Source organism: Vitis riparia, chromosome 7 (assembly GCF_004353265.1).
Source record: "Vitis riparia cultivar Riparia Gloire de Montpellier isolate 1030 chromosome 7, EGFV_Vit.rip_1.0, whole genome shotgun sequence".
NCBI classification, from domain to species: domain Eukaryota; kingdom Viridiplantae; phylum Streptophyta; class Magnoliopsida; order Vitales; family Vitaceae; genus Vitis; species Vitis riparia.
The window spans coordinates 9,208,751-9,232,944 of NC_048437.1; the positions used below are offsets into that span (position 1 = coordinate 9,208,751).

A 24,194-nucleotide genomic window follows, 5' to 3' on the forward strand; every position below is an offset into this window, starting at 1 on the left:
GGGCAATTAGGAATGAAAATTGGAGAAAATCAATGAGTGAGGAAATAAGAGCACTTTAGAAGAGTCAAACATAAGAAATTGTAGAACTTCTTAAGGGAAAAAGGTCAATTGGGTATAAAGGGTGTTCACTGTGAAATATGACACAAATGAGACTCTAGAGAGATATAAAGCTAGATTAGTAGGTAATAGTTATACACAAACCATGGAGTTGGTTATCTAGAAACTTTTGCCTCAATGGCAAAGTTGAATGTTGTTCATATCTTGTTTTCTTTGGCTATTAATATTGGTTATTACTTGTAATAATATGAAATTAAGAATTCATCTTTACATGGTAATTTGGAGGAGGAAGTCTATATAGAAGCTCTATTAGGATTTAATGAAAATTTCAATAATAATTGTGTATGCATGCTAAAAAAAAGCTCTATATGGACTCAAGCAATCTACCAAAGCATGCTTTGGTAGATTCATTAAGGCCATGGTGAGGATGAAGTATTGATAAAGTCGGGGAAATCATACTCTCTTTATTAACCACTTAACTTTAGGAAATGTAAATGACATAATTGTGACTAGAGATGATTTGGAAAAAATAGAATGACTTAAAAAATACCTAGCTATAGAGTTTGAAATAAAAAATCTTGGGAAACTGAAGTATATTTTAGGCAAAGAAGTGGCTCATTCAAAGAGTGGTATTTTTATATTACGACAAAAATATGTTTTTGATTTGCTGTGGAAAACTGAGATGCTAGGATTTAAGCCAATTGACACTACCATTGAACAAAATCATAAACTTGGAGATGCTAAGAAGGAGGCAATTGTAGACCAAGGTATGTATCAAAGGTTAGTTGGAAAAAATGATTTACTTATCCCATACTAGATTGAATATAGTCTAGGTTGTGCGTGTCATAAGTCAATTCATGCATTTACCATGAGAAAGTCTTCTTGAAGCAATATATAGAATTCTTCGATACTTGAAATTCACTTCGGAAAAGGGTATTCTATTTAAAAGGAGTATGAAGTTGAGATTGGAAGCATACATTGACTAAGCAAGATTAGTTGTAAATCGAAGGTCAACATCAAGATATTGTACATTCCTAGGAGGAAATGTGGTTACTTGGATAAGTAAGAACCAAGGAATTGTGCCTAGATCAATTGCAAAGTCAAAGTTTAGGCCATGGCATATGGAATATGTAAGCTTCTTTGGTTGAGGATTATTTTTAATAATCTTTAAGTTAAATGGAAAGGAAAAATGAAGTCATATTGTAACAATAAGTTAACTACTAATAATGCACACAATCTAACATGATCATACAAAGCATGTAGAAGTTAATAGACACTTCATCAAAGAGAAGTTGGATAGTGACTTGATTTGCACTCCCTATGTTTCAACGGAAGGACAACTGGTAGATATCTTGACTAAAGAACTTCTAAGTCAAACAGTCGAGATGGTCATGAGCAAGCTAAAAATGAACAATATCTATTCACTAGCTCGAGGAGTGTTGATGGATCAGTTAAGAATCCTTATAGGATAGAGAAGTCAAAGGCTGGTTGTTAGCTAAATTTCAAATTTAGGAAATTATTTATTTTTTCCTATTTTCTTCATGTAATTCTGATTCTTTGACTTTAAGACAAATATTTTAAGAATTTAGTTTTTTCCTTTTTTTTTCTTTTGTATATAGATGCCTATTAGATTGTACAAATTCATTATTTGAAATACAATACATACATGTATATGTATATATATATATATGTATATTCAACTTCAAAAATCAATTAGTAGAACATAGTCATAACGAACCTTAATCAATTCTTCTTGCATTTCTAGGAACTCCAACTTCCTCCTCCTTTCAGAAACAGAATCTTCGGATGGCAAAGTTGTCACCCCAACAGTATCCACAACCTCATCTGGCAAAGAGGATAAGGTAGCTTGAACAGCTTCCTCCGGCTTCATTTTTCCAGACACAGTGAAGGCTCTGGAAAGAATCAAAAGGTATTGGACCATAGAGTAAGAAGTTAGAAGTGGTCCCAAAAATAGATAGTTGAAACACATATGAACTGATTAAGCATCACATTACCTGGAAAGAATCAAAAGAGAGGATGGCACAGCGTGATTGAGAGACAAATCTAGCCAGTCTCGCAACTGCATATAAAATTAACAATTTAAATTCCTGGATTGAATTTTTCTTTACCTATGTGATAATGTCAATACCATAAAAACTTCAAAGTACAAAAGTTGTCTTTTCTTATAAAAGACAAGGAAATATTTTTTATTACTAGAAACACAAGAAAATTGAAATAGAAACATGTTAACCCCTATAAAAGGTTTAGTACCTAATGACTTAATTAAGTTTGAGAAATAAATTTGTAAGTAGAATTTGTAGAAGAATGTTGTTGTCAGCCCTCTAAAGAAATCATTACTACTTAAGTTTGAGAAAATAGATTTGTAGAAGAATGTTGTTGTCAGCCTTCTCAAGAAATCAATTATACTTTTATTTAGCTCCATTCAAAAGATAGTGATTTTTCACATAATTAGTGTCAAACAAAACGGGTTTTCTAGGCTAGACCATATCTGTAAAATCCTACAAAAAGACTAAGGTGGTGTTTAATAAAATTGAAAATTAAGTAATGAAAAACCTAGGGCTAAAATTATAAGTGCTGAATTGGTAAAAGTGAAAAACATTTGGTATTATCTTAGGCTTAAGTGTTGAATTCAATTTGACCATTTGATAATAGAAACAACTGAAGTCTGAAAATTATTCCTTTTGTACAAATGTAATCTTATACTTATTATATGATACCCTTTGACAATTTATGCATTGTACCCAATACCTCATGGAGATAAAAATATGTTGTTTAAGTGAAGTGGTTAAATCTTTATTTAATAATACAATGTTACCTGTTATTATTAAAAATATAAAAAAACATTGTCAGTTTTTATTCTACAGAAATGTAACGATTATATTTTAATCATCATTTACTTCAAGAAGTAGGTACAAGTATTTAAGAATTTTCTGGGTAGTTACCTTGCACTAAGCATTGGTATCAAACCTTCATCCGATACTCTCTTAATTTCAAGATTTTAATTGTACGAATAAAATTAATTAAATAAAGTTTTTAATTATAATTTTAGTTTCATTTTATATATAAAGACTATAATTTAAAAGAAGTTCAATTTTAATTTAAAGAAAGTCATTCTTCTCAATTTGGACGACATAGAAAATGAGAGAGAGAGAAAAAGTATTATGAAAAATTTTTAAAAATATTTTCCTTAAAAGGAAATAAGGAAAGGTTGAGAAAGCCGATTTGTTAACAATTTAATTTTATTTCTCCTCAATTTTTCATAAATAACTAACTAAAAGAAGTTTTATTCACTTTTTTCTTTTTAATTTCTTTTCTTCAAATTTTCTGATAATCTAATATAGTATTTTTTTTAAAGTAATATATAATAAGAAAACCACTAAAAATAAATTATAGAGTCAAATATTACTACATAAAAGAAAAATATCTTATATAACATAAATAGTTCATAATAAATAAAAATAATGTATTACTTAATTTATTTCATCACATTTTTTATGAAAATCATTTAAAGAATGTAATTGTAATTTTCAATTTTTTTCATTAACCCTTTGATGAAAAAATAGTTTTCATAAATGAAATAAGTAGAATTTATTTATTATATTAAATACCTAAAACAAAGGATTTTATTTTAAAAGAAATTCAATTTAAACATAAATCAATTAAAAATAGAGTTTGATTTAATATAATTCCCAACCAACAAAAATAGGGTTTTCTAGAATTTTATTTTTATTATTATTTATTTATTTATTTGATAACCAAGGAACCTCACCTTGGCAAGGTCCTTCGGTCCCAACCATGGTTAACAAACCCTAGGGTGATTGATTACGTCAACTATAGCTAGCACCAAGTAATCCAAGGGTTTAAAGAATGGAACCTGAGATAGTGCACCTCTTCTACACAGCTTGGCACTAGCCTTTATCATTGGGTTGTGGCCTGAGGAGCATTTTAGAATTTTAATTTTATTGCAAATTAAAAAACTTGATTTAAAAGAAGACACATTTCAGTATAAAATTATTAAGTAATAAAAGTCTTATTTAAAAAAAAAAGATAATATGGAATTAGAAAGTTGTAAGATTTTAAAATTTACACGGTATGTATATTCCCATAAGTGGTTAGTCAAATCCTTTTTACTAAACAAAAAAATGGTAAGGAGCGTGAAGGTACATGTGGAGAGGAAGACTTTCTGGGTTAGGGCAGAGGATGAGGTCGGAGGAATCTGGTGTTCGATAACAGAGCACAGCAGAGACTCTGTTTTTGTCTTAGGTTTTGAGAAGGAGGAGGTTAGTTGGTTGGTAGAACAGCTAACAAAGGCCAGTGAGATGAAGATTTGTATGGGACTCAATAGAAAATTTAGAGGAAAAACCAGAGCACATCTTCTGGAGGTTTGTTTCAATGTTCATGGCAGGTTTATAAGATTATCAGAGTTCGCCTCTAATAGGAAGTCAACCTTTCTGGTAATACCTGAGGGAGATAATGGCAGGGGATGGGAACTTTTAAAGTCTGCGTTGTACTCAATGTTGGTGGTCCCCTCTTCGAGTTTTGTTGAAAAGGGAAGGCAGAGCAGGGAAGGAAGGATATTGCACAAAAATGCGGGTCCCCTGCAACGGTCCTATGCGAAGGTTGTCAGAGACGAAGGTCCGAGGAAGGGCGGCCTCGTTCCAGTTGGGAGATGGGCGAGGGCTGTGGTGTGCGAATGTCAAGAAGGTGATGTCAATTGGACTGAGGCCGGCCGGGCCATGGCGAGAAGGCTAGGGCACAAAGGCGTGGTGACAATAGTCCCGTTTGCCAGAGGAAAAGGGTTGTTTTTTGTAGAAACCTTAGAGGAAGCTGTATCACTACACAATTCAAGGTCCATCAGGATTAAGGGCGGAATTACAGTCTCGTTGAGAAGATGGACGCCGAAGGAAAATTCAGAAGTAGAGGGGAGATTCAAGGAAGGTTGGATAGAGTTAAGGGGTTTACCATTCCATTTATGGTCTGAGGTTCACTTGAAGAAAATTATGGAGCAGTGGGGGACGGTGATAGAGATTGATTGGCGAACTCTGAAACTTTTTGATCTTAGCAAAGCAAGGGTGAAAGTGGTAATGAAAGAACGATCGGTTCTCCCGGCTTTGGTTGAGGTGGTAGACGGGGGTTGGGACTTCACTATTTCAGTCGCAGTAGCCGTGAAGAATGAAGGTCGGCAGGTTAGAGAGATGGGTGAGTCAACTCGGCAACCGGCTGAGACTCACATGGGGACAGGTGGCAGCAAGTGGGTAGAGGAAGGTAGTTCAACGGCTGATAAAGGGTCCTATCTTGGGGCAGTTGACAGAACGTTGGAGTGGAGAAGTGGGCAAAAGGCGGAGAACGCTCCTGGGAGGACACGTGGGAAGAACAAGACGTTAGTGGGATACAGCTGGTCCCAACCTCCATTGCAATCGGATTCAAAAATAGCTGAATCTGATGGGCCAAAGCAGGTTGGTGGGGCCAAAGCCCAGTCAAGCCTCCAGGATGGGTTTCGGGCCTCCAAAGTTAAGACTAGAGCCCATCTTTTTAGTAAGCCCAGCCTACGGTCTGAAATAGAAGTGGGCTGGAAAAAGGAAACCAAAGGGAAAGGCCCGTTTCAGGTGTTGGGCCAAGAAAAGGGAGACCATCAAGACAGGCCGTCGAAGGGCCCTTTTCACAGTGGTCACCTCTCTGCAAAGGGGAAGGAGAAGGTGGATCGCGAGGATCCTGTAGATCAACAGAGGGAATCCGCGATGAAACGCGGTTCAAGGAAGCTCTGGAATGCTCCGCTTCCATCAAGATCTGAATGTCGACAAGGGGCGCGAAGCCGAAGCGAGCCACTCACGACTGAGAGATCGACGCTTCTCAGTGATAATCTTCCAATGGAAGACGGCTTCGAAGTGGGAACACAGCTGGTTCAAGGATGTTCCGCGGAAGGACCGACGCCGACGAAGGAACACGCGGAGCAGAGAAATCTTCTTAGGGTTCCTTGTCTGTCAAAGGGGAAGGAGAAGACGCGCAATACTAATAAAGGAGGAGACGGAGCAGGTTTTAAGGGATTTGTGGGTTGTTCTCATAGTTCAGTCATGGATCACCCTTCTAATCCCGCATCCAGAGAAAAAGGGCTCAACTTTGAGGGGAACTGTGGAATGACGGAAATGGAAATTCTCGAGGTATCTTCTCACCTTTTTTCTCAGCCTTATCTGCCTTTTCACTCTCCCCTCTCCGGTGTAACTCCTCCACACCCGAGCTCTTCTGCCATCGATCTCTCCATTCCAGCTCTTCAAGCCCAGTTACCTACGAAAAACCGAGTGTTACCTGAATTTTTTTCAAAAAATGATGTCGCTGGGACCTCTAGTATTGGAAGTGTTGGCATCCCTAACCGTGATGTGGCGGTGCCCCAGTTGCCTAGATTGGATATGTTGTCTGAAAGCTGTGTCAAATCCAACCCTAGTTCGCATCTTGGGGCCCCTATTCTGGGCACAGCTAGCCAGGGAGACAATGAGTTCTCTCAGATGGGTGGGTTCCAAATTGAAGGTCTTTCCCCTAGCAAAATGGCTAAAGTATGTGAGGTCTTAAACTCCTTGGATATTAAAGTATATTCAAGGCGAAAGAACAGAGTCGCCATAGACAGTTGAGTTCTGTTGTCCTTGATAAGGTGCTATAGGGTCAGTGAGGTGGAGTTATGAAGATCATAAGTTGGAATATCAGGGGGTTAGGATCTAGGAAAAGAGAAGGGTGGTTAAGGATTTTTTGCGCCTTCAGAATCCAGATGTAGTGATGTTACAAGAAACAAAAAGAGAGGTGTGCGATAGAAGGTTTGTAGGAAGTGTCTGGTCGGTTAGGAATAAAGAGTGGGCTGCTCTCCCGGCGTGCGGGGCTTCAGGAGGGATTTTAATCATTTGGGACTCAAAGAAAATGAGCAGTGAGGATGTGGTAATTGGATCTTTTTCTGTCTCAGTCAAGTTCTTGTTGGATGGATGTGGTCCATTGTGGTTATCCGCTATTTATGGCCCAAACAGCCCCTTAATTAGGAAGGATTTTTGGGTGGAGCTATCAGACCTTTATGGCCTTACTTCTCCTTCATGGTGTGTGGGTGGTGATTTCAATGTTATAAGGAGAAGTTCAGAAAAGCTGGGTGGATCTAGATTCACTTCTAGCATGAGGGACTTTGATGGCTTTATAAGAGAGAGTGAATTACATGATCCCCCATTACGAAATGCCTCTTTTACTTGGTCAAATATGCAAGAGTCACCGGTGTGTAAGAGATTGGATCGGTTTCTCTATTCAAATGAGTGGGAGTTCTCATTTCCTCAAAGCCTTCAAGAAGTTCTCCCTAGATGGACATCAGATCATTGGCCGATTGTATTGGATACCAACCCTTTCAAGTGGGGTCCTACACCTTTTAGGTTTGAGAATATGTGGTTGCAACATCATAGCTTCAAAGAGAGCTTTAGCAGTTGGTGGAGAGAATTTGAAGGAAATGGTTGGGAAGGTCACAAGTTCATGAGGAAGCTACAATTTGTTAAGGCAAAATTGAAAGATTGGAATAAGAATACTTTTGGAATGCTTAAGGAAAGGAAGAAAACCATATTGGATGAAATAGCTATCATTGATGCCAATGAACAAGAAGGGACTTTCTCTTCTGATCTAGCTGTTCAAAGAGCTGTTAGAAAAGGGGAGCTAGAGGAAATAATAATGAGGGAAGAAATTCATTGGAGACAAAAAGCCAAGGTAAAATGGGTTAAAGACGGGGACTGCAACTCAAAGCTGTTCCACAAAGTGGCTAACGGGAGACGAAACAGGAACTTCATCAAATTATTGGAGAATGAAAGGGGTTTGGTGTTGGACAATTCCGAGAGCATCACAGAGGAGATACTACTTTATTTCAAAAAGCTATACTCGAGTCCTCCAGGTGAGTCGTGGAGTGTAGAGGGTATCGAGTGGTCCCCTATATCAGAAGAGAGCGCCTCTAGGTTGGATTCCCCTTTCTCCGAAGTAGAGATCTATAATGTCATCTTTCAGTTAGATAGGGATAAGGCGCCGGGGCCTGATGGTTTCACCATAGCAGTGTTTCAGGATTGTTGGGATGTGATCAAGGATGACTTAGTGAGGGTGTTTGCAGAGTTTCACAATAGCGGGATTATTAATCAAAACACCAATGCATCCTTCATAGTTCTGTTGCCCAAAAAGAGTCAGTCAAAGAAGATCTCGGATTTTAGACCTATCAGCCTGATCACTTGTCTCTATAGGTAATAGCAAAAGTCTTGTCAGGGCGTCTAAGAGGAGTACTACAGGAGACCATCCACTACACTCAAGGTGCTTTTGTTAAAGGGAGACAAATTCTGGATGCAGTTCTTATAGCCAATGAGATTGTGGATGAGAAAAGGCGATCAGGGGAGGAAGGAGTTGTATTCAAGATAGACTTCGAAAAGGCTTATGACCATGTCAAATGGGATTTTTTGATCATGTGTTGGAGAAGAAGGGATTTAGTCCTAAATGGAGGAAATGGATGAGAGGTTGTTTGTCGTCGGTCTCTTATGCTATTCTAGTGAATGGTAATGCTAAAGGGTGGGTCAAGGCATCTAGAGGTTTAAGGCAAGGCGACCCTTTATCCCTTTCCTGTTCACTATTGTTGCAGATGTGTTGAGTAGAATGTTGTTGAAAGCTGAAGAAAGAAGTTTGCTGGAGGGCTTTGGGTAGGTAGAAATAGGTGTAGGGTGTCTCATCTGCAATTCGCAGACGATACCATCTTCTTTGCTAACTCTAGTGAGGAAGAATTGCAAACTCTTAAGAGTTTATTGTTAGTATTTGGTCAAGTTTCTGGGCTTAAAGTCAATCTTGATAAGAGTAATCTATTTGGTATCAACCTGGATCAGGATCATCTTTCTAGGTTAGCATTGTTGCTTGATTGCAAGGCTTCAGATTGGCCTATACTTTATCTGGGTCTTCCTTTGGAGGGAATCCAACCGCTTGTGGTTTCTGGGACCCAGTGATTGAGAGAATTTCTAGGAGATTAGACGGGTGGCAAAAGGCTTACTTATCTTTCGGTGGTAGGATTACTCTCCTACACTCATGTCTTTCCCATATCCCTAGCTACTTTCTTTCTCTGTTTAAGATTCCTGCTTCAGTGGCTACAAAAATTGAGAGGATGCAAAGGAACTTTCTTTGGTCAGGGATTGGGGAAGGCAAAAAGACCATCTTGTTAGATGGGATGTTGTGTGTAAGCCGAGGGTAAAAGGGGGTTTGGGGATTGGGAAGATTCCTTTAAGGAATCGCGCTCTTTTAGGGAAATGGTTGTGGAGGTATCCTAGGAGAGTACAACTCTATGGCATCAGGTCATTCTTAGCATATACGGGACACACTCAAATGGTTGGGATGCCACACTTTAGTTAGGTGGTCACATCGTTGCCCTTGGAAGGCCATTGCACAAGTCTTTCAGGATTTTTCCAAGTATACTCGGTTGGTCGTAGGAAACGGGGAAAGAATTCGCTTTTGGGAAGATTTATGGTGGGGGACCAAATCTTCAAAGACCAATATCCAAGACTATTTAGAGTAGTAATGGATAAAAGTGTTCCCATATCTTCAATTCTTGGTTCGGATCGCCTTTCTCATGGAACTTTAACTTCCGTCGTAGTCTAACCGATTATGAGATAGAAGATCTAGAACGCCTCATGTGTTCTATTGATTGTATGAATTTATCCACCTCCGCTTCAGATGCGAGATCTTGGTCCTTATTGTCTTCAGGACTGTTTACAGTCAAGTCCTTCTTTACAGCCTTATCCCAATCATCTGATTCATCTCTTTTGATCCCTTATAAGTTTGTATGGAAGTCTCAAGTTCCCTTCAAAGTTAAGGCCTTTGTCTGGCTTGTGGCACACAAGAAGGTAAATACCAACGACTTGCTACAATTGAGGAGACCCCACAAAGCTCTTAGCCTGACATCTGTAAGTTGTGTATGGGCAAGGAGAATCTACAGATCACTTATTCCTTCATTGTTCTGTGACTTTGGGGCTGTGGCACAGACTTTTTCAGCTAGCCAAGATGGATTGGGTCCCTCCGAAAAGCATTTCAGACATGATGTTCATCAATTATAAAGGCTTTGGCAAATCCAAGAGAGGGTTGGTTTTGTGGCAAAATGCGTGCATAGCTTTAATTTGGGTTGTGTGGCGGGAAAGGAATGCTAGATATTCGAGGACAAAGCGAGGAATTCAGAGAATCTTTGGGACTCCATTCATTTCATCGCTTTGTTTTGGGCTTTTTGCTCAACGGGGTTTAAGGGCATTCCCCTTAACGTTTTACAACTAGATTGGCTAGCAGTGTGTAGGTCCAATGAGACGGTGTAGTGTCATGTTATCTTTTTGTGTTGTTTAGTTTTTTTTCTGGCGGGAGGATTTCTCATCCTCCTTATGTACTTTTTTATCTTATCAATATATTCATGTGTGGTTTCCTATAAAAAAAAAAAATCCTTTTTACTAAACAAATTCAGTGGTTTTTGGGTGATGTTTGGTTTTAAGTGGTTTAAAATTTATGTTATCAAACATACTTAAAAAATGGGACCTACCAATTTTCCACTTGTAAGTAGTTAGCTCTTTTATTAAACATCCCCTAAGATCATTAACTTGACTATAGAACTTCTTACAAAGACCTCCTAATTAAACATAACAATCCCAATCAAAATTTCTTTCATTTCTACCAAGAGATAGCTTTTACGTCTCCCTCAACCCTAAGTGTCAAAAACAACTATTGAAAAACTTTAAATTCTATTTATTAGAAACAAACAATTTATTACCATGGCATAAGTAAATACAAAGAATGATGAGAAATTCTTCCTTTAAGCACAACCACTACATAACTCGAATCAAAAGTGAGCAAAAGCTATCTACTCTAGATATTGATGGAAATGCATAACTCAAAGTGATAATAAATAAACTCAAAAGCTTGGGTAGCTGCCTAAGGAACCCAAAAGAGGGAGCGCCTAATTCTAGAGTAATATAAAAAATTTGCATAGCCATCTGTCAAACCTTAATGAACTTCTCTCCTTCTTATTTATCCACTATAAGATTACTGCAGAATCCTCCTCTACTAGAAGATTGGATAAACCCGTCAGCTTTAACAAACTTTAGACCTTGCAACAAGGTTAATATCTCTGCCTCAATGGCTAGATCGACCCCAACATTCCAAAAGAATGCTCTTACTAATGTTCCATGATGATCCAAAAGCGTTCCTCCTATCCCAACTATCCTAGGATACCTAAAGAGTATCCATCAAAATTCAACTTGACGCATTGGAGGAAACATCCATGTGGGGAGTCTCTCCTCAACTAACCTAGTAGATCTGCATACTAAGTTCCAGTCTAGAAAAGAGGAAAAGTGGATTAAGTCTCACATTGCCTCCAAAATACTCCATTTATTCTTAAAAATCCTCCCATTTCTCTCTTGCCATATAGTCCAAATTAACATGAGAGTAGCAACCTAAAGCTTCTTCCTTAATCAACATCATGCAGTCAAGGTACTTCACACAACCTTGTGCAGGCACTTCTTTCTTCCAAAACAGTCGATGCTTACATGATCAATCTTCCCAGGGCTGTTAACATGTTTGAACCAGCTTGACTCACTATGAGACAAGCCTGAATCCTGTCCTAAGGATTGCAAGCCAAGCCCAAATCCTGAGATAGGTTTATTAAGTATAGCAAGTATAACTTGTGGCAAAATGATCTGAGCTCCATCATATCTTTTGTGTCTTATACATGTTGGATATTTCTAGGTTTCTGGCGGATAAATTTCTGCAGCATCAATATACTTATAGCTTGTAGGTTCAGTGACTTAATAATCTGAAGAAGTGGTTGAGTTGACCATATTTGCAGTGATCTAAGCTGCAGCTTCTGTATAATCTTAGTAAGCCAAGCCCAAACCTCCAATAGGAATGATATCAAACCAAGCTGGTAGTCCTTACTGCATGTTATATGCACCCTGCAACCTTTCTTTTTTTTGGTAGGCAAATAAGAGTATGTATATTAATAAATATATAAAGGATGCCAAACTAAAGTGGCAAATAAGGTATGCCGGAAGTATGCAAGTGAGAAACAAAAAACCAGCTTTTTTTTTTTTTTTTTGATGGATAAACACAGTAGAGAGTATATTAATTAGAAAAAGGAAGCCGAGAAAGCAACCCAAGGCATACAAGAAGTATACAATAGGTGCCAAAAGGCAAAAAAGAGCAAAACAGGAGGAAAAACAAAAACCTCACCCGCCCTTACCTAGAGCCCAACCAATAAAAAAAGTCGATTAAAGATAAAGGGCAAACATCCATATACAACTTTGTCTAAGACTATAAACTACATACAAAAGAATACTTCAATCTATGAACTGAAAACTCTTCATTGTCAAATGCTATTCTATTTCTTTCTTTCCACACCGCCTAAAAAAGACATAAAGGAGCCAGCTTCCAAGCTTTTTGCACTTCTTGCCCACAAAGGACCCAAACCAACCAAGGAGAGTCTCCCTTACCGAACAAGGGAGAACCCAAGTCACCCCAAAGAGAGCGAATAATAACTCCCACAAAACTTTAGTCTTCGTGTAGTGAATTAAGATGTGATTAGTAGACTCTTCTTCGGCTAGACAAAAGAAACATCTATTGGCAAGGGACCAACCCCTCCTTTTGAGTTGATCCAAAGTTAAAACTTTCCCCTAAGAGGCTTCCCAAGCAAAAAAACCTACTCTTGAAGGAACAAAAGGGCTCCAAATTATTTTTCTTGGAAACTGGACTGTACTTCCCAATTCCTTAGCACTATAAAGAGACTTAACTGTGAAAAACCCATTTTCTGTCTTTTTCCAAATCACCCTATTCTCCAAATCTGCACTAACTCTAATTCCTTGTATTGTCAAGAGCAACTACTCCACCAAGACTACCTCCCAATCATTGAAAGCCCTAAAAAAACGAGGACTCCAACTCCCCTCCTCAATCGAAGAGTCCCACTCCTCTTTAGAAACCACCAAAGCAAACAAAGAGGGGAAAGAGTTGCACAAAGCCTCACCACCACACCAAGGGTCTAACCAAAATCTGATTCTACTTCCATTACCCACGGAATACCCAATGTAGTTGCTCAACCGAGAACCTTCCTTTCTAATCTCCTTCCACAACCCCACACCAAAACCCTTTCTACCTTCCCAAGTATACCACCCCCCTTCTTCCACTCCAAACTTCCTACTACTAACTTGATACCAAAGAGCCTCATTTTCTACTATAAAGCATCAACTCCATTCACCCAAAGAGCTCTATTAAGAGTAGAGAAACATTTTACCCCCAAACCCCTTTTACTTTTATCCGAGCAAACAACTAGCCGTTTAACAAGATGAATCTTCCTCTCCAAAGCTCCCCACCCAAAGGAAATCCCTTTGGATTTGCTCAAGTCTCAATCTAACCGATCTAGGCATACACAAAATTGACATATGGTAAATAGGCATGTTAGACAAAGTGCTTCGAATGAGAGTGAGTCTCTCTCCTTTAGAAATATATTGTCTTTTCCAAAGTGCTAATCTCCTCCAAAGCCTTTCCTCCACTCCATCCCACACTGCTACTAATTTATGAGGTGCACCCAGTGGCAGCCCTAAATATACAGACAAGAGCTTCCCCACCTTACACCCAAACTCAAGTGTCAGCACCTTTAGATTCTCCACCCTCCCCACTGAAATGATCTCACATTTATCCAGATTAATCCTTAAACTAGAAATGACTTCAAACCACATCAACACCCAGCTTAGGTGAGCCAATTGGTGGTCCTCAGAAGCATCATAGAAAATCAACTTTAAAAAGAAGAGCCCACCCATTCTATACAATCTAATAAAGAGGTTGGGCCTTCCTACTTGTCTCCTAGAACCCTGCAACCTTTTAACCAATAAAACAATCTGTGTGCACCTTGGAAGATAGAGGGTGATTGGATCCAATTTCTAAATTTTAACAACATCATTTGCATTTTCAAATTCATGGCTGTTGAAATAAGAACAAAAAATAACACCTTGTAACGACCATATATGCAGGAATATTGTGTGCAACTATAGTGATTGTACTAATTGACAATGAATACAATATTTGTTTCTGATTAAAAATAAAATAAAACTACAATGTCAACTATGTAGAGTGCAAGTTCTTCTATTAGTCAGTAGAAAGAAAAATATAAACTATAGGATTGAGCAAAAACCTGCTGCCGCATCTCTTCCACTGAAAGTAAACCAAGTAAGCCTCGATCTCTACAGGCTTGGCGAAGCTCTGCTTCTGAAAGGGACTCCACGCCCTCTGCTTGAATCATCCTGTCATCATTCTTGATCCTGAAAAAACCAAATAATTCAATGTTTTATTATGGGCAAATTCAAAACAATCATCTAAAAAACCTGCAGATTCCTTACTTCTTTTCAAGAAAGAAAGAAAGGGAACATAAACTTTTCTCGCATCCTTCAGCAGATAAAAGGCAACAAAATTCTTCAAGATGGTTAAAAAATCCCAACTTAAATGTGACTATTTCATCGAGGATGAGAGGGAGGAGCTTCAAGGTAGTTGGTTTCCTAATTTTTTAGGAGGTTTTTCATGGATTGGAAGTTGGCTTTTGGTGGAGAACTTACCAGAGCTGGTGGACACTATTATCATGGATGCTGGATTTGCACATAAGTTGGTATTGAGGATGTCAAAGATAAGGAAGTTTTGGGTCAAGTCCTATTTAAGCCTCTGATGTTACATGAGTCATGAATCTTCCTTGCTAAAGAAATTTGGATTCCAAGGGCACCCGGCAAGGTCAGTTTTTTTGGGTGGGAGGTGGCATGGGAAAAAGTTCTTACAATTGACCAACTTATGAAGAAGGTTGGAGTATGGTTAATTGGTGTTGCCTGCATAAACAAGATGAAGAATCAGTAGAGGGCATACCCATACCCATTCTAGAAGTGTTTCTACTTGCTGGGCTTTAGTATTTCCTTGTTTGGCATGTTATGGATTATTCCTCATTCAGAAAGAGAAGAGTTCTCATGTGCCATGGTTGTTTGGCTGGAGATGATCGCAAGCAGGTTTGAAGTTCGACCCCTTAATGTTAGTTTTGGAAATTTGGAGAGAGTACAAGAAGAAAATTTTTTGAAGGAGTGAAGAGGTTGATTGTTGGTGTAAAATATTTGCTTTTAAAGTCCTTGTTTCTTTGGTCTGGTAGCAAGATGGAATTTACTAACTTCTCTATACTGGAGTTTGTAAATAGCTAGGGACAAGTTAACAAAGAATTTTTTCTTCTCTCTTTTCTTTTAGACCTTCGCAAACCATGCATACCTTCTGTGTACTTGGGTTGTGTCTGCTTTTTTGTTAGGCACTCTTATTATTTTAATATTTATCTAATTTTCCTATTAAAAGAAAATAAAAATGAGACCATTAGAAAGCAATAATCCAAAAATTCACAAGTTATTCACCTATCCAAAAGGAGATGTTCCCCTAAGCCCCAATATGAGAACCAGTAATGAAAACAGTTGAGTGAGTTTAGAAGTAATAAAAGCCAAAGCTGACCCTTACAAGAATCACCCAAGCCTACAAAAGAAACAACCAACTGGAAAAGGAGAATAAATGCACCCTTGATGCCCAATTTCCATCCTAATTCCTTGAACCAGAAATAACCATATAATATGATACAACTCCTTAAAACCTCTATGAAGGTGCCATGATGCATTCAATTAGTTGGAGCCTCTTGTCGGCCCAAAATATGTCATATTAGAAAAATGAATTTTGAAATGCAATACAATAGAAACTCCTTCACTTAGGAGATCTGCTTTCTTAGCAAATTTGTATGATCAGAACATCTCTAGCCCCCACCTGACTGAAGTGAACAAGAATTTTCTGCTAGAAATCAGCGCGATTCCTTAATTATAGGGGTATGATTGATTGTTATTCTGTTACCATATATCTTCATAGTAATTAGTTGTTAATTAGTTAACTATTATTCATTATAGGATAGTTGTATTATAGATAGAAATAGTTGTAGAATCTTGGCCTGATTTGGTAACAACTCTATATATTGTATACTGTTAGCCCAAGGGTTCTCCTAATCATGTTTTGATGAACCATGGTTAAGTTACTAATTGATTTGAATTATAAAGAATTTCAGGTGTTAATATGGAAATTCATCAAAGGACCTAATAGATGCAAGATCAAAACTTTTGGAAGACATTTAATCATAAGAAACATATGTAAGATAAATGCATGAGTACACTTGGGATTTACACATCATTTCATGCATCTTTGAAAAACTCGATTATGCTTTAAAGTTACATTTCCATCAAAATCCGAGATCTATCAAATGAACCTTAGGCAAAACATTTCAAAATTGGCATATAATTTTACTTAAAGACCTTGCCTAAGTACTAGAAGCAAAAAGACTAGAAAAAGATATGTTTTTGGGCCACAAATGGTGAACCGGTCGAGACATTAGCCAATCCGGCTCAACCAGCTAGGGTACCGGTCGACCGGTTTTCCCCTTCCTGGTCGAGGTCTGATCAAGAGGTGCAAAAAACACTCTCTCTCTTCCAGTAACCTTTCTTTCCCGGTCGAGGGATTTGCCTTCCCGATCGAGGTCCGATCAAGGGTAACGATCACCTACCAAACATTAAATGTTCCAACAACTAGTATACCGATCGAGACTGCTTTTTGGTTCTTTTTGGTTCCCGAGGTTAGAAACCTATAAATAGAGAGTTCCACTTCATTTATGAGCAAGAAAACACCTGTATTTATTTGTTTACCTACTTGTTCTTGCCTTAAAAGCTCTCATTCTTTTCTTGGTGCATTAAATCTCCATTTGCATACTTTTTAGTGCACCTTTATGATTCATCCTAGCCTTGAGTTGTATTTAAGCTATTGTTGAGATAGGTTGAGAGATTCATACTTGTTAATTGAGTGTTAAAGCCTTCAAGTGAGTTAAAACTTGAAGAGATTGTGTAAGAACCCATTGGAGCCGAAATCCAAGTGTAAAGGTGATTAGAAGCTTGGTTGAAGCTTCAAGTTAGTGGAACCCTCAATAGATTAGGAGCTTGAGGAGAGTGGACGTAGGCAAAGAAATGTCGAACCACTATAAAATCTGAGTTTGATTTCTTTAACCTTATCTCTTTATATTTGCTTCTCTTGTGCTTAAATTTGTTGTGTTTAAAAAGAATTTTTTAAAAACTCAATTCACACCCCCCCCCCTCTTGGGTGTTTTTCTCTTTTAAGATTAGCCTTTATTTTCTCATATACAATTCTTATTCAAAGAATATATTGCGGGATTTGTTCTGACTAACATGGTATTAGAGACTTGTTTGACGGGAGGTTATGTGTTCGAACCTCACCGCATGTTTATTTCCCCACTTTGTTAAGTCCACATGTAAGCTCAAAATGAGGCTACCCATTAGGGAGGGTGTTGGAGTGTACATATACATTGTGGGCTCACATTAAGGCTTTTAGGAAAATTAGTTGTGTAAAATTCTCTTCGTCGAGTGAGCATATCTCCAAAGGCCCCACATAACACCTCATACCTTTCAAAAGAGCTAAAATAGTCAAATTCTATGGAAAAATCATTTGACTAATCCCAAAAAAACTATTATTCTCTTTTGATAGTTAAAAAATAAAATACGAGTACAGAGAAGGAAGAGATATCCTTCATGGTCCTGTGATCTCTGGAAACACCTCATACAATCATTTCTCTGGGACTGCCAAAATCCATCAAAGGTGAACTTTAGCACACCCAAAGGAGGTTGCTTCCAATCCTGCTGCAAATCCAGCCTCCTACAACTATTACTGAGGACCTTCTATGAAAATCTGCAACCACCCCCCACCACCACAAAAACTAATTTGAAGGAGACAAGCCAAGGATATTAAAGAAGCAAGAAATAATATACTGTATATATCGATTACTTGAGAAACAGTAAAGCAAACATTTTACTTGGAGTGGAAAAGATATAACATACCATTGAAGTCTTTTCCGAAGCATATAACGCAAATACGCATCAGTTCCATATGGGCTGATACCCATATACTTGCACATATTTACCAACCGAGGCCTGTATTTAACAACCCAAGTAGGTAGTTTTTTTCAAAAAGAGCAAACAAAAAGAAAAATATATATATATATTGTGGGGGAAGCGGAGGAAGAAGAAGAAGAAAGGAATTAGGTCACTTAGTGAGCAAGATAGCCACAAAACTACATGATGAAAATAAATTGCAAATAGTGAAGCAGTAAAAGCAACATCAACCTTTCTTTCAGGTAAGCAGATAAAAGAATGGAATGCTGTAAAGGGTTTAAACCCAAATGCACAGGATGAGTAAAAGCAACACAAACCTGCTGATATTATCCAGAGTAAGCTCATCATTGAACAACTTGGCAAAGCCTAAAATTTCATCATTAGAAACACCAGCACCCGTTCTAACCTGTTTGAATGGCTAATAAATATCAAACTGCAGAGAATCCTAAACAAGGGGAATAATGAAACACAAGGTAGTTCTTTCTTGTTAGGAATAAGAAAAATTACATACCTTGTTCATAAATTGATCAAGATCTTCTGCCGTTTTCTTAATTTCACCACTGTGTGAGTTCTGAACTTCCTTTGCCATTTCTTTTACTGTATCCTGAAGAAACTTGGCATATTCTATTCTTGCATTTAGCTTCCTTTTCAGTGCTTCCTACACATTGAGCATCTGAATTAAGTACCAAAAACTCTGCTTGAGAAATATGACTCTGCAAAAGAGAATTCTGCTAAAAGATGTTTCCCACTTAACTTTAACAGAACCTTCCAATTATGAAAAAGTGAATTGTGCTAAAAGACGTTGCACAAAAGAGATTTGACTCATAACCGATAGACTAAACAAAAAATGGATCACAGAATTATAGAAACATTCCAAAAGCATAATTGTTTTAACTCTATTAAGACCATAAGCTTTCAGCATATAAAAAATCCAAGCTTTGATCTCCCAATTGTAATCGGTGGTCATTACTTAAAAACAGCATTCCAAAAGGACTTTTGAAATTTAACCATCCTACTCTAGTTCCATGTATGATACCCTCTTTGATCTCCCTTGTATTATCAATGATTGACCAAATAACAAAAGCAGACACTTTTTGGTATATCTAACAACCTGTCACTTCTAGCAGCTTTACTAGAGTTACATTCAGATACTGCATTCTGGTCCTATCCATCCTAAAATCTCATTATAAAGCTGCCCTTCACAGTTCTAACTTATAATCAAACCCTATTCCGGTTCATCAACTAGTAAACCATCTGGATATGCCTGCTAAGTTCATTGATAATTAATGAAAAAAGATAAGAGGCTCAGTCACAAACATTGATATAATCCAACCATAATTTGGAGTTGGCTTGTCACTGTCAATTAATTTTTTTTTTTTGATACGTAAACACAAATATATTAGCAAAGGCAATACGCCGCAAGGTACACAGGGAGTATACGAGGCGACGACGGCCTCACAACAAAGGACCAAAAAACAAACAAAAAACCCACCAGCCCTCAACTGGAGGCTATCCACTCCAGGAAACCTATAAGGGAGCGGGACTCCGCACCATTATACAACTTTGCCCACCCCCACAAATTACAAACAAAAGAATATTTAATTTTCTGTATAGCAAGCTCCCCCCCCCCCCCCCCCTAAATGCTAATCTATTCCTTTCTTTCCACACCGTCCAAAAAATAAATAACGGTATGGATCTCCAAATTCTCTTCCTCTTTTTGCCCACAAAAGAACCCTTCCAGCTGATAATCACCTCCTTTACAGTTTCTGGAAAGACCCACTGGGCTCCAAACAGGCTAAGAACCATCCCCCACAACCCTCCAGCCACTGTACACTGAATAAGAAGATGATTTACATTTTCCTCCTCACTACCACAAAGGTAACACCGGTTAGGCATCTGCCATCCTCTCTTTTGAAGCCTATCAATAGTGAGAACCCTCCCCCAAGTAGCTTCCCATGCAAAAAACGCTAACTTGGAAGGAACATTCTCCACCCAAACTCCTTTTTTGGGAAACATAGGGGTGCTATGGCTGGTCACCAGCCCATACGCATCCTTGACTTCATACTTCCCATTTTTTCCCCCCTTCCATACGGCCAAGTCTTCCTCCAAGGATATTCTTTGACTCCTCAAGATTTGTAGCAATTCGTCAACCAGGGTCAGCTCCCAATCATTGAACCTTCTAATAAACCTAAGGTTCCAGCCTCCTTGGCCAGCAGACTGGTCCCATAACTCCCCCACAGTGGCACTTTTTTGTGCAGCCACATTAAAGAGATTAGGGAATCTCCTGGCCAGCCCCACCTCCCCACACCAAGTGTCCTTCCAAAAACTGATTTTGGTGCCTTTTCCAACCTTAAAAACCATATTGTTCCAACACCAATCAGCTTCTTTCATAATCTCCTTCCATAGCCCAACACCAAAAGCCCCATTTGCTTTTTTAGTTCTCCACCCAAATTCCTCTTGCCCGTACTTTGCCACAAGAACACGTTTCCACATCTCCTCCTTGGCATGAGCAAACCTCCATACCCATTTTCCAAGGAGGGCTTTGTTCAAGAAGACTAGTTTCCTCAAGCCAAGCCCCCCCTTCTCTTTGCTCACGCACACCCTCTCCCAACTGACAAGGTGAGCTTTCCTCTCCAAACTTCCCCCTCCCCACAAGAAGTCTCTTTGCAATTTTTCTAGTCTTCTCGCCACTATCTTAGGCATACGGAATAGGGACAGCTGGTATAATGGCATGCTAGCCAGTGTACTCTTTATGAGGGTGATTCTACCACCCTTAGAGAGGTATTGCCGCTTCCAAAGGGCTAGTTTCCACCTCATCCGTTCTTCCACCCCATCCCACACGTAGCTAGCTTTATTTGGCGCACCCAGGGGCAGCCCCAGATAGGTTGAAGGCAGCTGCCCTACCTTGCATCCCAATTCCACAGCCATCTCCAGGATCTCCTCCACCTCCCCCACCGGAATAATTTCGCTTTTAGTCAAGTTAATCCTCAGCCCTGAAGCAGCTTCAAACCAGCATAGAGTCCAACTCAAACAGGTCATATCTTCCTTCTTAGCCTCACAAAAAACAATGGCATCATCCGCAAAGAGGAGGTGAGAGATGCTAACAGCCTGCCCCCTACCCCTCTGGATTCTACATCCAGTGATGCAGCCCCCTTCCACAGCCCTTCGAATCAGAACACTCAGCACCTCCATTCCCATGATAAACAAATATGGAGATAAGGGGTCGCCTTGCCGAAGTCCCTTAGAGCTAGGGAAGAAACCAGCTGGCTCCCCATTTACTAAAACTGAGAACTTGGCCGTCGATATGCAGCTCCATATCCACTCCCTCCACTTAGTCCCAAAGCCCATTTTCTCCATTACCCTCATCAAAAACTGCCAATTGACGCTATCGTATGCCTTTTCAATGTCTAGTTTGCAGATTAAGCCCTTCTTTCCTTCTTTTTTCCATGAGTCAATCACCTCATTTGCGATTAGAGACGCGTCCAAAATCTGCCTTCCCCTTACAAACGCATTCTGGTCATAGGAAATCACTCTATCCATCACCTTTTTAACCCTATTGGCCAACACCTTAGCCAATAGTTTGTATAATCCGCCCAAAAGACTGATCGGCCTGAAGTCCCCCAGCTCCTCCGCTCCTCCTTTTTTGGGAATCAGCACCAAGAACGTGGCATTGAGGCTCTTGAGAAAGGTTTTATGTTCATGGAATTCCTTGAACATCTCCATCACCTCCTCCTTCACAAACTCCCAGCTGAATTGCCAAAAAGCTCCTGTAAAGCCATCCGGACCTGGAGCCTTGTCCCCATTCATGTCCATTAGAGCCGAGTGGACTTCCTCTTCCATGAATGGCAGCTCCAAGATGTCCGCCTCTTGTTGGCTAATCTGATTCAGATTTAAACCCCCTATATCTGCCTTCCACTCCGAGTCTTCCGTTAATAACCGATGAAAGGCGTCTAATATCCCGGTCCTAATTGCATTCTCCTCTGACAGCCAGGCCCCCCTGATTTTAACTCTTTCCATGATATTCCTTCTTCGGTGCGCGTTTGCCATTCTATGAAAATACCCGTATTTTTGTCCCCTTCTCTTAGCCACAGCTCCCTAGATAGCTGCCGCCAGTGAGTCTCTTCCAGCTTGACCCACTTAGCATATCCTTCTTTTGCTTCTTTCTTTCTAGAAAATTCCTCCTCTGACAACCTCCTCTCACTTTCCACTTGGTCCCAATAGTCCACTTGCTGCAAGGCAGCCAGTTTATTGCTCTCCACATTCCCAAACACCTCCTTGTTCCAAATTTTTAGATTTTGTTTAATTCCCTTCAGCTTTGTTGCCAATTTATAGCTAGCCCTACCACTAACCGACATCCCCTGCCACCAACTCCTCAAAAGCTCTTTAAAGCCTTCCACTTTTAGCCACATGTTCTCGAACCTGAAAGGTGAGGGGCCTCTTCTTTTGCCACCCCCCTCAATTGTAATTGGAAAGTGGTCTGATGTAGGCCGAGATAACCTCTTCTGAGTCACAATGCTGAACTGGTCAAGCCAACTGGAAGATACCAGAAATCTGTCAAGCCTTGCCCAGGCTTGATTATGAAGCCCCCCACTCCACGTGAAAATTCCCCCTTGAAGGGGAAGATCAATGAGCTCGAGGTCATCCATAACCTGAGCAAACCTCCTCATAACTGAGGTCACCCTCCCTTGCCTGCTTCTTTCTCCTTGCGCGAGAATAGCATTAAAGTCACCCCCAACACACCATGGATCACCCCAAAGACCTCTCACTGCTCCGAGCTCATTCCAGAAGCACTCCCTATCCTCTTTGTTGAAGGGGCCATACACACCCGTGAACACCCATATTGCCCCATTTTCCACAGTTCTAAATTTACAAGAAACTGAGAAAATGCCCTCCTCCCACTCCAACAAATCTAAAGACCTTTTGTCCCAACAAACCAAAACACCTCCAGCTGCACCAGCAGCTTCAATAGATCTCCAGTCTAAGAATCTCCCCACCCCTAAGCTTTTCGCCACCCCATCAGTCATTAACTGAATTTTTGTCTCCTGGATACACACCAAATCCACCCTCTGTTTTCTAATTACAGACTTAATAATCCTTCTTTTATTGACGTCATTTGCACCCCTCACATTCCAGCTCATCAGCTTGAGGTTCATTAACCCAACAGCAATTGGCCCCCTCTCTCTTTCATGAAATTATTCTTCTTTTCCTTCCCCTTGAATTTGACTGAGCATTCTAGCCTTTTGAGCTCCCTCTCAAATTTTGTTTTCTCCAATAGTCCCTTGCTGTGTATCCTTTCCCGTCTTTTCCTTATTTTAGACAAGAAATCCAGAATCTCCCTCTCCAGTCCCTCTATTGAAAATCCCAACAGCTTGCTAAACTTAGCCAAGCTGCTTTCTTCCCAATTAGTCTCCTTCTCACTCCTTAGGACCTGGGATCCAGACACGGCTGGAATCCAATCCGGGTTTTGGACTTCTAAAGCATCGCCATTACTCGCAACTAAGTCCCAACAGCCCTCTCTTCGCACTGGCTCCCCCCCTGAAGCTGCATCTTCTATATAGTTTTTTTGCTGGCGGCTCACCCTTAAATCCCCAGAAAGGTCGCAATACTCCCTCGCCAGAGTCTGACCAAAAAGAGAAGAAGAAGAAGGAGAGGAATCCCCAACCCTAAGATTTAAAGAGGACCCATACCTGAGAGCTTCCTCCACGATCTCTCTCTCTGCCATGGAACACAGGGGAGCCGGCATCTGCGTTCCATAGATCTCCTTCTCGCGACACTTAATAAAATCCCATTCCATTTTTAGACCCAAATCTTCTTCATGGCCTATGCCCATGAACTTAGCTTGCCTTTGGCCCAGAAGGCCCCCAGCCGAAACAGCAGGCCCGTGAGGCAAGAGTTCCATTCCATCGGGGGCTTGGACCTCAGCCGGCCCACACTCTAACCCACCTGCTTCCATTCCATCCCCTTTTGACAGAGATGGGCCTTGGAACACTGGCCCGCAGTCCCGCTTCAAGCCCACGAGGCCAAGCCCCGATCCAGAGGAGCTTGACCCATCACCCGCTGGACCAGAGCTCTGTCGGGCCACCCGCCCGACTTGGGCCCATTTTTCAAATACTTCCC

At 39.8% G+C, this 24,194-nt stretch overlaps 1 protein-coding gene across 3 annotated transcripts in view; it reads right to left on the minus strand.

Annotated features, from left to right (window-relative positions):
• Window positions 1-24,194, minus strand: part of LOC117918372 (mitochondrial proton/calcium exchanger protein-like) — a 41,108-nt gene that overhangs the window by 12,233 nt on the left and 4,681 nt on the right. For 2 of the 3 annotated variants that reach the window (XM_034834970.1, XM_034834968.1), the window contains 6 exons: window positions 18,589-18,735; window positions 18,395-18,483; window positions 18,024-18,116; window positions 14,264-14,390; window positions 2,073-2,137; window positions 1,796-1,970 (listed from right to left, as the gene is read on the minus strand). In XM_034834970.1, coding sequence (XP_034690861.1) covers window positions 1,796-1,970; window positions 2,073-2,137; window positions 14,264-14,390; window positions 18,024-18,116; window positions 18,395-18,483; window positions 18,589-18,735 — 696 coding nt within the window. Of the gene's footprint in view, window positions 1-1,795; window positions 1,988-2,072; window positions 2,138-14,263; window positions 14,391-18,023; window positions 18,117-18,394; window positions 18,484-18,588; window positions 18,736-24,194 lie in introns of all 3 variants that reach the window. The other variant, XM_034834971.1, reaches the window with a different exon arrangement.